General features: G+C 39.3%; 1 protein-coding gene across 1 annotated transcript; it reads right to left on the minus strand.

Annotated features, from left to right (window-relative positions):
- Nucleotides 1-11,187: 11,187 nt before the first annotated feature.
- LOC145105197 (uncharacterized) lies at nucleotides 11,188-12,012 on the minus strand. The gene has a single exon (XM_079042329.1). It carries the CDS (start codon nucleotides 12,010-12,012, stop codon nucleotides 11,188-11,190), a length of 825 nt encoding a protein of 274 aa, XP_078898455.1.
- Nucleotides 12,013-13,050: the final 1,038 nt, after the last annotated feature.

Below are 13,050 nucleotides of genomic sequence, written 5' to 3' on the forward strand. Positions count from 1 at the left end.
GGTGAAGGTCTTAAGGAATAAAGAGGTGCCCTTGGTTTTGGTCCAGTGGCAACATCGGAAGGGGTCCGAGTGGACTTGGGAGCCGGAGTCCGAGATGCATGAGCAGTACCTAGAGTTATTTCCAAAAGAAGACTTCGAGGGCGAAGTCTGATTCTAGTGGGGGAGAATTGTAACATCCCAGGACCAGGTATACCTTATAAACCCTTGTTCTTTTAGTAATTTTCAAGTTTGGCCCTTATTTGAGAAAAGGTGGTAAATTAGTACGCGGGGAGTACGCGTGTGTACGCTCAGCGTACTCATGTGCGTGTTTTTGACGCGGACGCCACCTAGTATGTTGGGCGTACCAGAGGGTACGCTGGGCATACTAGGCCCATAGTGAAAACCCTAATTTAGGGTGTGTCCCTATTTAAAGGACATGATGGCCTCATTTCTAGCCACCACTCCCAGACATCAACCCTCTCAAACCCTAATTTCTCGTCCCTTGAGCTTGTGTGTCCATTTGTGAGCTATTAAGTGTTCTTGTGGTTTCTTTGGAGTGAAGAAGGAGCTTGAAGAGGAAAGAGTGGGAGTCCAAGCTTTGGATTTGAGCTGATCGGTGGTTGGAGCTTTAGTTAGAGGCGGAGGCTAGACCATTGATTTGAGTTCGAGGTTATCCGATTTCTTATGAGGTGAGTCTTCTCACTATACTTACCTTAAGTGGTAATTTTGTGCGACCGGAGGGTCTTGCGTGCTTATATTGATTATTGTTGTATCCTGCATTATGTCTTTGTGATTTATACTGTGTATTATTCTGATCTTGTTGAGTTAGGACCAGAGGGTCCACCCGAGTTGTGGGACCGGAGGGTTCCACTGAGACACATTGGCCGGAGGGTCTTATTGAGCATAGCCATGAGAGGCTAATGTGATGTGTGTGGTATTTTGGGGAACTCACTAAGCTTTGTGCTTACCGTGTTATGTGTTATGTGTTTCAGGTACTTCTTAGGATCACAGGAAGGCACTGGCTTGATTGTACACACATGAGTTGGAGATATGTTTTTGGAGGATCCTGGATTGTGTTTTAAACAATTAATGAACATGTGCTTTTGATAACTTGATATTGGGTGATTTTTATGGTTGTGACAATGAGATTAATGTGAATTTTAAATGAAAATTTTGTTTGGAAATTTACGGTGTTACATCTGGGATTCTCATTCGTAGCATAGTTAGTAGCAACTTGTAAATGTTTGTAAACTTCGTCTCAATAATTGAACCAAATAATATCGTTGATGCCTTAAAAGAAGTTGACTGGATCAAGGCCACGCAGGATAAGCTGAATGAATTTGAACGTCATCGTGTGTGGACTCTTGTTCCCAAACCCCAAGGAAAGACTATCATTGGTACTCGCTATGTTTTTAGGAAACAAATGGATGAATATGGGGTCGTCATAAGAAACCAAGCTAGGCTTGTGGCTCAAGGTTTCTGTCGGCTTGAAGGGTTGGACTATGATGAAACATTTGCTATTGTGGCTAGACTTGAAGCAATACGTCTATTTCTTGCCTTTGCCTCTTTCAAAAACTTCAAAGTCTATCAGATGGACATCAAGACTGCCTTTCTACATGGAGATCTTCAAGAAGAAGTTTTTCTAAATCAACCTCCAGGGTATGAAAGTGAAGAGTTTCTAAATCATGTGTATCGTCTTGATAAAGCTGTCTGTCGCTTAAAGCAGGTGCCTAGGGCATGGTATGACACATTGGTAAGCTATCTTCTTTCAAGTGGATACAAACGAGGGAAGATCGACAACACTTTGTTCATAAAGCATTCAGGATCCCATATCATTCTTGCCTAAGTATATGTGGACGATATCATCTTCGGATCCACTGATGAAATGCTTAGTTCAAAATTCTTAGAGATCATGGCCAAGAAGTTCGAGATGAGCATGATGGGTGAACTAACCTTCTTTTTGGGTTTGCAGGTCAAACAACTAACTGATGGTATTTTTTTTTGTCACGCTAAATATATTGCAGATATGTTGAATAAGTATGGGTTCTCTGATTTCAAGCCAGCAAAGACTCCAATGTCCTCATCAGCGTCTATTGTCGTTGATCCAAATGGCGTTGTTGTGAATGCAACTCTGTTTCGAGGAATTATAGGCTCTCTACTCTATCTTACAGCCAGTTTCCCTGACATTATGTTTGCTACTATATTGTGTGCTCGTTATCAAGCCAGTACTTGTTAGTTCAAATAAGAATAGATCGAAAGATTCTAAACTGGAATATGAATCAAAATAATAAGAGCAATGATCGAAGTTGTGCCGAATGATTAATAATCAATGCCTTAGAAGAGCTCGATGAAGAACTTCTCTGTAAAGGCACCGTAGGGAATCACAAAGCGATTAACCCTAATACAATACATGCATGAAATATTTAAAGCCTAACCCTAACATCATAAAGACGGATGGACAGGCCCAATCCGTAAAAAGGCTAAATACATACATAATAAATTTGACACAATCTAATAAACAACCCAACAATATCCCCCTTTGTGTCAAATAAGGAAGGCATATTCTTCAGTGTTGTTGACGCTTTCGAACTTTGAAGAGAATCGGCATTAGACCAAGCAAAGATTTGCGAACCAAAATGTACCATGGTATCATATCTGTGAAGCACTTCTTATCTGCAGCACTGTTCGCTTTGCATTGTTCTATAAACTACAAAATGTATTCCAGGCACGAAGTGGAGTAAAGATGCTTGTCAGGCAGAAAGAAGCAGCATCTTTGAAAATTCATACCGGCCCTCTCGTATCTGGAACGCCACACTCCAGTTGCCCTTATGAATGCTTCCCAGCTTCATCTTGTCGAGGTCTTTCAGAGTTTCTTTGGGCAGCACGGTGGGTTTCTTTCGGAGCACGGTTGCAATCTCCACTTCCATCTTACCAACTTATTGGATGTAAGAGACCAACATCCTTTTCAGATGCCCCACAATTGGTTCAAATTTCTTTTCATCCTTTAACAAAAGATGCAAAAGAGTAATCCAGTCGAATGGGTTAAGGCAGGGCAAATCAGCGAGAGTAAATTGAAATACAGAACTCACAGCCCCACGAGCAACCTTGAAAGGAGCATTGATAAAACTCTCAGTTTCAATTGGTCCAAAAACTTTGACAGCAGTAATCTTCATTAAAGTCCAAGTTTGGTACTGAGGCTTCATGTGCTTGAGATAGAACGAGAAAAGCACCTGATCAACATCATGGTCCGGTAGAGGAGCATTCACAATCTTTTCAAAGCTACGAAACTGAAAAGCCTTCGGAGTTATTGGAAGATCAAGCTGTGAATCCAGAGAGTTCTCCAAAACAAACGATACCATGGGCTCAAGCCAGTAAACATTTGGATTATCAACGGCTTCGTTTAGAATACGCTCCATAGACCAAGAGGGAAATAGAAGCTTTTGAGTTTCCAGAGTGACTTGGGCTTCACGAGCTTCTGTTTCCTTGGCAATTCGCAAATTTTCATCAAGCCCTTCATCACGAGACTTTCGTTTGAGCTTTGCCTCTTCATCCTCTTTTTCTTTTTCATCATCATCAATCAACTTTTCTTTACCTTTCGATCCAGAAGATTCATTACCCTTCGGAACTTTTTGATTTCGGCTTTTTTCGTGCTTATTAGAGCCACCAGCTGGTTTCTTGATTTCTTCACTGGATGCCTTCTTCGCTTCTCCCACTTGTTTCGGAAGAGTAACCGATGTCGAAACACCTTCTATCCGATGAAGCATAGAGAAAACTGGTCTGCGTTTATCAGCCAAATGTTGTCGAACAGAGATTGTGAGCATAAAATCACGAGTCTCGATGAGAGTTTGCAAAAACTGATTAACATCGGTGACAACACTTTTGATCACAGCTTTGTCGGATTTGAGCTCTGCTATCTCTTTTTTGGCATGAAAGAGATGGGCTGAAACAACTTTCATTTTTTTCAGTTTTGATGGCAAGCTTATCCATGAGAGTGTTCTCAGCAACAATATCTGCTTGAAGCTTTTCAATCTTGGAAGTGATCGACTTTGTAGCTCTGCATTAGTAGCCTGGATACCAGTGTGAACCTTGGAAAGAGCGTCTTTCTTGGTTTGAAGAGTTGTGCCAAGGTTCGTAATTGCCTTGTTTGCAGTAGCTGTGTTTCGTTCCGAAGAAGTTCGGAAGTCATCCATAAACTGTTTAACATTAGAGAGTAGTTTATCGACTTTTTCAGTCGTTTCACGAACAATATTTTCAGAGTGCTCAACAGCCTTTGTTGATTTAGCAAGATTCTCAGAATGCTCCTTGTTGAGAGTGTCAAATAAAGATTTGTAAGATGCATGGGAATATTCATTGTTGGACGAAGATTTTAAGGACTCAAGCAGAGTGTCCAGCTTCGCATTAAGTGCGTTGAATTGCCACTTCGTCATTGGTGCATCTTCATCATCACTTGATTGTCGAACATTGAATGGGCTGAAGTGGAAGTCTTGGAACTCATCCCGATCATCACCAAACACCGTATCAGGATCATCAGTCCGTAGAGGTGAGATAGGAGTGAAATCAGGACCAAAAGTGACACCAGAAGCACCTGTCCCCGTATCAGATACGTTGACAGTTACTAGCGGTGTACGCGTGGTTGTTGTGGTTGTTGTTGTAGAATCTATGAAAAATGGAGTAGATTGAGGAACTGAGACTTGAGGCTGCGTAACTCCAACAGAGATGTTCGGACATGGAGCTATGGTAATTAGAGTGGTGGTTTGAGTAGAGGTGTGAGTTGGAGAAGATGGAGGAGTAAATCCCTGAAAGAAATCTTCTGTTAATGGAACAGAGGTGGGCATTGAGAAAGTTACCTCTGGGATGGGTTTAGTAGCAGATGGCTCTGAGACCATAGGTTGCGAAATTGCAGCTGTATCATCAGTTTCATGTTGGACTTGCTTTGTTTGCCGAATTTCGGAAATTGTATGAGAATTCGAATCCTCGACAGCAACAGGAGTAGGAGACCTTGTCTTGCGAGCCGATTTCTTTATTTTATTCTTCGAAACTTGAGCAGGTTCGGAAGGTCCAGCTTTCTCCTTTCTCTTACCTCCCTTTTTGGGCTTGTTCGCTTCCTCCAAAGCCTTTTGCATCTCAGGTGTTAAAGGGCGAGGACCTGATGTAGGTTTCTTTTTGTGTTCTTTAATAACCTTATTGTATGTAGGAACATTGAGAAGCATGGCTTCTGGAAGTGATCCAATAAAGGCGAACTTCGTAGTATCGGACACGGTGATGTTCAAAGTGTGAAAGATTGGAGTACATGCAATGATACATCCCTCAATCACCAGAATTTTGAGTTTAGAGATGGCTCTGTGGACGATAACAGACCAGAACCGAGCACACGAAATTTTTGAGTGTCGTGTTGTGGAAAGAGTACTCTGAACCAGTTGTGCCCAAAGGATGGAGCCATAATCCAGGTTAATCCCATGGTAAAGTCCGTACATTATAGTGCAGAAAAGCTTACTTGCACTGTCTGAGCCCGTGACCCTCTCTGAAAAACTTTTGAAGATAAGGGTAAAGAGTCCATTCCACATTGGAGGTAGGTTGGGCTTCTTGAACTTGGATAAAACGGCGAGATTTCCCACGTAGCCCATCTGGTAGAACATCTCCAGGATTGCAGAAGAAGAGATTGACTCCGTATCAACCAAATCCCTACCTTGAGAAAACCCTACCAATCGGCTGAAACGAGACTTGGAGATTGATGTTTTGTGGGAAGCGGTCTCAAAGGTAATCACAGACTCACCTTCCTGATAACTTACGGTGGAGTATGCCCTAGATAGATGAACCAAGGGAACACCCTCTGACATTATAAGGGCTTGAGACATCGGAGAGTGACGAAAACACTCGCCCATTGGTTTGAGAGATTCTTCATACTTGGATGAATCGAGATCAAGACTGAGGTTTTGGTTGCGTTTGATGCTCAGAAGCGCTGACGAGGCAGTCTTTTCAGCAACCTATGGGGTTTCTGATGAGGCGGCCATGGAAATCCTTGGAGAAGATGATGATTAGTGTCAAGGTTTTTGCGCTAGAGAGTATTCGAAATCTTTAGAATCGGTAAAAGAAATCAATCAACGATTTTACTTTTATACGTCAGCATTGGAGAGAGAAAGTCAGCTGCAGACGGTTCCGTTTCCCTTAAAAAGCGCCTGAAAAGGTGTGAGTGACAGGCGTGATGTCAGGCGGCGTAACTGACAAGGCATGATGTCAGGATTTTGAAAAGCACGCGCCTAAATTTTGAAGTCTTATCCCTTAAATATCGTCACTTCAGTTCTGCACATTCGTAATAATTCGCCATTTTCTGTTCTCCGAATCTGAAAGTAACCATTAGGAATAAGAACCAGACTTTTGGAAAATCATAAGGATTTTTGTGCAAGAGTGTGCCAATAGATAAAGAAATAAAACAAATAATATCTGGGATTTAGTGATGTCAATAAATTGACATGAAAACAGTTAGATCCCGGGCAACGATCTCTTCCTTCGGAGTCAAGAGAGACTCGGAAGTGTCTGTGTGGTATTTCATTGAATTACGATTAGCTGGTTGAGAAACACTGAAAGGCTTCTTTTCATTAGGCTCATAGGGTGGTTTTAACTTCAACTAGACTCCGAAACTCAATATGAGTCCGAACGTTCGGAAGAAGTACTTGTCTGACCAGTGTAGCCATAATAACGAGGATGCTTTGAAATTAATAAAGTGACTGGATAATATTGAAATCTCAATAAAAAGTAAAAAATTGGATCTAATGGGAAGAAATGTCTTAGGTCTAGAACATTTCATTAAGATCTCGAAAAAATAAAATAATGAGATTTCAAGGTACAAGCCACGAAGGTGGATTCTCGTCAATTCCATGGTGAAAAATCTAGAACATGTTAAGTGTTTACCGTCAATTCTGAAATTGGTTTTGGATTTTGGGTTTCACTCAATTCGTGGTGATAATGAATTTAAGATCATAAAAACAGAAGATGTGTAACCATAAACCTCAGTGGTAATATATGAGAGTCTTAAGGGTTACGAGTGTGAAAGCGAATGTGATGGAGAAAGTATTGGAGGTGGTTCCGAAGAGAAGTGTACCTCTGCTATGAAACAATGACCAAGCAGTCAACTCTTAACTCAATATGAGATAAGTAAGGTAGCTCAATGACTTATGTGAATTTTCAGTCTGATTGGGAAGAAACGATTGGTATTATCGATTCATTAAGGCTTTAAACATAGAGTCTCAGAGGCTTCGAACAACATGCAACAGCATGCTTCTAGGGACACTAGACTAGTACAAAGGTTCGGAATTATATACCTGCCCCATCGATCAGAATTGAGATGACCAAAAAGTACCTAAGATAATGCACAAACAAAACAAAACAAAAACAAAGAAATATTTTTGGAGTTTTAGATTTTCTTAAAAAAATATATTTTTGTATTTTGGCTTTTTCAAAAATAATTAAATAAAATAATAAAAAAAATAGAGTAAATTACACGAATGGTCCCTATGGTTTAGGGTAATTTGCGCGTTTAGTCCCTAACTTATTTTTTTAACTCGGAAGGTCCCAACTGTTTATTTTTGTTACACGCTTGGTCCCTGTCTTACCTAAAAAAACTATTTTGCCTTTAATTTTTTAATTTATTTAAATAAACACACCCCAACCACAACCCTCTCACCTTATCTTATCTACCCCACCATTTTTTTCTATTTAAATAATAGCTTTTTTAGGTAAGACAGGGACCAAACACGTAACAAAAACAAACAGTAGTGACCAAACGCGTAACAAAAACAAACAGTAGGGACTTTCGGAGTTAAAAAAATAAGTTAGGGACAAGCACGCAAATTACCGCAAACCATAGGGACCATTCGTGTAATTTACTCTAAAAAATAGAAAAGAAAAATATTTGTTTTGTGTTTTTGAAATTTTTCTGAAAAGAAATAAAAACATAAAATGTTTTGGGATTTTTGGTTTTTAAAAAATAAAAACGAAAACACAAGTGTACAATTACTTACAAAAGCATAATATACAAAGGATATAAGAAGTCACGAATTACTATGTGAATAGTGGGCTCCGAGTGACTCCGAGGGCTCGGACCTATTCGCAGTGTGAACACTATACTCCAAGTGACTCCGAGGGCTCGGACCCATTCGCAGTTTAACCAGTGCTTTCTGGATGTGAAGTTGTTTTCGGAACAGAGTCTGCTTCTATCATTCCTAAACCTTGAATAATTCGATTGAAAGTTTGTTCAGGTAAGGCTTTCGTGAATATATCAGCCAGTTGATCAGCAGATCTAACAAAGTCAATTTCAACATTGCCATCCTCCACATGATCTTTTATGAAGTGATACCTCAGTGCTATGTTCTTAGTCTTGGAATGTTGTATTGGGTTGTAGCAAATGCAAATTGCACCTTCGGAGTCGCAATATAAGGGAATTCTCTTCATATTAATCCCATAGTCCCTAAGCTGACTTTGAATCCAAATCACTTGCGAGGTACAAGAAGCAGCTGCAATATACTCCGCTTCAGTAGTCGATAGGGAGACGCAAGTTTGTTTCTTTGATTGCCAACTTACGAGTTTTCCATCAAGAAATTGACATCCTCCAGTTGTACTTTTTCGATCAAGACCGCAACCTCCAAGATCAGCGTCAGAGAATGCTTGCACAAAGAACCCTGAATTGGAAGGATACCAAATTCCGATTGAGGATGTTCGTTTAAGGTATCTAAAGATATTCTTTACTGCAGTCATATGGGGTTCGCGAGGATTTGCCTGAAACCTGGCACAATAGCAAACAGAAAACATAATGTCTGGACAACTAGCTGTTACATACATCAATAACCCTATCATTTGTCGATAGAGAGTCATATCAGCTGTTGGTTTGTCCAATGACGGTGTAAGCTTAGTTCCGAATGCCATTGGAACGTTGACCTTTGAGTCTCCTACCATTCCGAACTTCACAAGTAAGGTCTTCGTATAAGCATATTATCTTTAGGATTCTTTTCTTTAAAAGATATTTTTCTTTGTTTAGCTTCAATTTGTTGCTTGGCAACCTTTTTCTCAAATTTCTCTTCCTCCTTTTTCAAGTGTGTTTCGGACTTCTTGAAGGGAATTTTAGATTTCGAAACAACTGTTTCTTTGCCTTTAAAATCTTTCAACATGTTGGCAGATTTGGAAACATTAGTTTTTGGAGAAAAGTTAGGTTTTGTCTTTTCCATTGGTTTCGCTTGTTTTGATAAGGATGGTTTTTGAAAAAAATTTGGTTTTGAAAGTTGTGGAGAGGAAGACTGTGTTTTTGAAAACTTTTTAAGATTCAATTTGAAGAGACTTTCACATTCTGATTTTCATATTTTTCGTGATTAACAGAGTTCGAATTTTTAGACTTCCAGAAATGGTTTCTTTCTTTTAAGTTTTTCTGATATCTAGCATTTCGTTGATGTTTCTTAGCAACAAATTCATAAGTTGACTTATGAATACTGGCCCTAGGTTTCTCTTTTCTAGCTGGAGTATCAGTTTGTTCGGATGACATGTCATTTGGAACATTTTTGGTTCCACTCGGATTGCCTTTTTCGTAACTTGAGTTAACCTTGTTCAGTGGTTCTGCCACATATCTTCCCTTCGTTTTCGAAGAGGTCATCTCAGAAAGACCTTTGGTTTCATCTGCATTGTCTATGCGAGAAGACCAAAAGTACTCGTCGCACCCATCAACATTGTCTTCTTCTAAAAGGGACGATAATTCTAAGGTCTGGTTTTTGTTCAGTCAAGAAGTTGCGAAAACTTGATTCGGAACAGTTTGAACTTTCGGAAAAACTGTTGCGTTTACTTTTAAAATCTTTGAAACTTTATTTTTAGTAATACGAACATACTCAACTGAATTTTCTGAAATTAGATTTTTCTTTGGTTCAAGTTCACTTTTTACAAATTCTGAATAATCAATCTCACCCTCCACGGAGATTTCACTCATGTCACTATTATCATAAAATTCATATACATTTTCAACATCAAGAGTATTTTCTGAACATAATTTTGTGCACAATGAGTCAAATTTTTGTACAGTATCACATTTAATTTGCTCTTTATCTTTCTCACTCAAAATTTGTTTCAACATATATTTATGTTCTTTGGACTATATGTAAGCTTCAATTTTGTCCAGTCCAATTTTGAAAGAATCTGAGACATCGTCAGAGGAAACAATGGATTCGCATTTGTAGCAATCGACATCGATTTTGTCCTCTTTCAATTCGAGAAAGGGAAAAATCATTTTGTGTATATTCTTGCCTATTTCACAGTCAAGATGCAGTTGAGTCATATTAAAATAAAGACGTTTAGCAATCAAACAGAAAATATTTCATTGTTTTAAAAGCCCTAAATTGTCTCGTTGCAAATAAATATTATCATCCCTAGACCTAGAAAAGCTCTGACGCCAACTTCTCTATCCACATTCGTCTCTCTTCACTTTTGTTTGAAACCCTTCTGATTTGATCAATTAAGTTAGAATTACTTAAACGAGTTATTTTTAAGCTATCACTAAGACTAGAGACTGTAAATTTTAAATCATCTAATTCAGTTTCGTACCGAGAGACAGGAATATTAAGAGACAGAAGAATAGATTGTACCTTTCTGATTACTTTCTCCCACTCATTGATCTGCTCAGAAACTGGTTTTGCAGCAAAGCAGTTGTCGGAATCTTGACCGCCATCAGTAACGTATCCTCTTTGATCCGAGACTTCACTGCGAACCATTAAGAATTTCCCTCGAACCCGAGAACTTCAGACTTTGCTACGAAACATTCTCCATGCTTTGGCTTGAGAACATATTCATCCTCCGAATCAGTCGACCAAACTTCAACTCTTCCAAACTCATCGTCATCTTCCTGCACAATCAAAGCAGGCTTAGCATTGTCAGCACTCTTCTTCTTTCTAAGCTCTTCTATCTTCCGAAGATAGTAAGATTCATATTTCTCTTCTTCATCTTTCTTCTCACTCATTCTTCGCAACATACATTCCTTGGACAGATGATTCTTGCCATGACAATAGTTGCAGTCATAGCCCGAATCTCCCATCAGCTTTTTCTCTTTCTGCACCTCATCTTTTTGAGAGTTCATGGGGCTCTCATCCTTTGCTTTATCCGAACTGTAGTCCCTTTGCCGGTTCCTGTTTTTGAGGCGTCCAAAATTCTTTTTCGCAAACCTTTTGGGGTTTGAAACCATTAGAGCGTATAATTTTTCGTAAGTTCGCAATCTGAGAGATCAGACTCAGAATCTTCTTCTGCTACGTTTTTTCCCTTCACAACCAAGGCCAAAGATCGCATACCATAAACAACCTTCCCTTTATTTGTCACTTCATCTTCGTGGGACCTGAGAATTCCCACTAGCTTTGCCAATGTATAGTTCTTAAACTGTTCATGAGCTTTTACAGTTGAAACTACTGTTTTCCATTCGGATCTCAAACCGTTCATAAACGTGACCTTTTGCTTGATTAATTCACGTCTTAGTTTGTGTTTCACCATCCTACTCAGAATATGATTGAAACGATTCAATGTTTGGTCAAGGTTCTCCTCTGGCTTCTGAACGAAGGCGCCAAACTCCGCAAGAAGCAGCGTCTGAATGGAGTGTTCCAGATCTGCATCGCTTGAGAAGAGCTCTCGTAACCTATCCCATATTTCCTTTGCTGTATCACAGGAACTCACCAGACGAAAGGTGTCCGGTGGTAGAGCAAACTTTATTATCCTCATAGCTTTGACGTTGCTCAGCAGTTTATTCTTCTCATCTTGAGGAATGTCTTTAACGTCGATAAGAAGAGTATTGTATTCTGCTTGAGTTTTGATGACTCTCCTGGTTTCCATGTGCATGAATGTTCCTTCTGCTATGGATTTCCAAATAGTCGTTCCATGATCTTCAATACGCAAAACATAGTCCTCAAAATGAAAATCCCAGACTTCATAGTCTTGTGGGAAAAGGATAGGGATCCTGGTAGTAGATCCGATGCTACTAAAAAGATTAAAAGATAAAGTATGTGGATCTTCAGGCTGCATGTTGTTGATTCAATAAAACCTGTAAAGAATCAGATGTGTAAAACTATAATCGAGTTTAGGGAAAAATAAGGATCAAGATTAAACGTCTACAATCGATGAAAACGATGAAGACGGTAAGTACAGATCCAGTAGAAGCGAAAAAACCTAATAACACTCGACAGAAGAGTTGCGTATGATTTACATAATCTCCTGCTCTGATACCAATTGTTAGTTAAAATAAGAATAGATCGAAAGATTCTAAACTGGAATATAAATCAAAACAATAAGAGCAATGATCGAAGTTATGCCAAATGATTAATAAGTAATGCCTTAGAAGAGCTCAATGAAGAACTTCTCTATAAAGGCACCATAGGGAATCACAAAATGATTAACCCTAATACAATACATGCATGCAATATTTACAGCCTAACCCTAGCATCATAAAGACAGACGGAAATGCCCAATCCGTAAAAAGGCTAAAAATATACATAATAAATTTGACACAATCTAATAAATAACCCAACAGTCCTAAGAAATCACATCTACTCGCTGTGAAAAGAATTTTTCGTTACTTAAAGCGTACACCCAATCTTGGATTATGGTACCCTCGTGATTCTGAGTTCAAGCTGGTGGGATACATTGACTCCGATCATGGTGGATGCGACATCGATCGCAAAAGCACTTTAGGAGGAGCTCAAATGCTTGGAAATAGTTTGGTAAGCTGGTCCAGCAAAAAGCAGACACCAGTGGTTTGTTCTACTGCTGAAGCTGAATATGTTGTCGCTGGAAGGTGTTGTGCTCAGATTCTATGGATTCAGAATCAGCTCTTGGATTATGGTCTAAACTTCTCGAAGACACCCATCTATTGTGACAATACCAACGCCATTCAAATGATACAAAATCCAGTACAACATTCCAAGACCAAGCAAATCGACATGTGTCATCATTTCATCAGGGACATAGTTCAAAAGGGAAAAGTGGAGTTGTTTTACATTCCATCCACTGATCAGCTGGCTGACATTTTCACTAAGGCTTTGGACGAAAAGACTTTAAACAAAT

This window comes from Lactuca virosa, chromosome 4 (genome assembly GCF_052849685.1).
Source record: "Lactuca virosa cultivar CGN04683 chromosome 4, Lactuca_virosa_CGN04683_v6, whole genome shotgun sequence".
NCBI lineage: Eukaryota > Viridiplantae > Streptophyta > Magnoliopsida > Asterales > Asteraceae > Lactuca > Lactuca virosa.

What these genes read in the sequence shown, in the direction of transcription:
- LOC145105197 (XM_079042329.1), bottom strand. Translation starts at nt 12,012, where the DNA reads ATGCAGCCTGAAGATCCACATACTTTATCTTTTAATCTTTTTAGTAGC.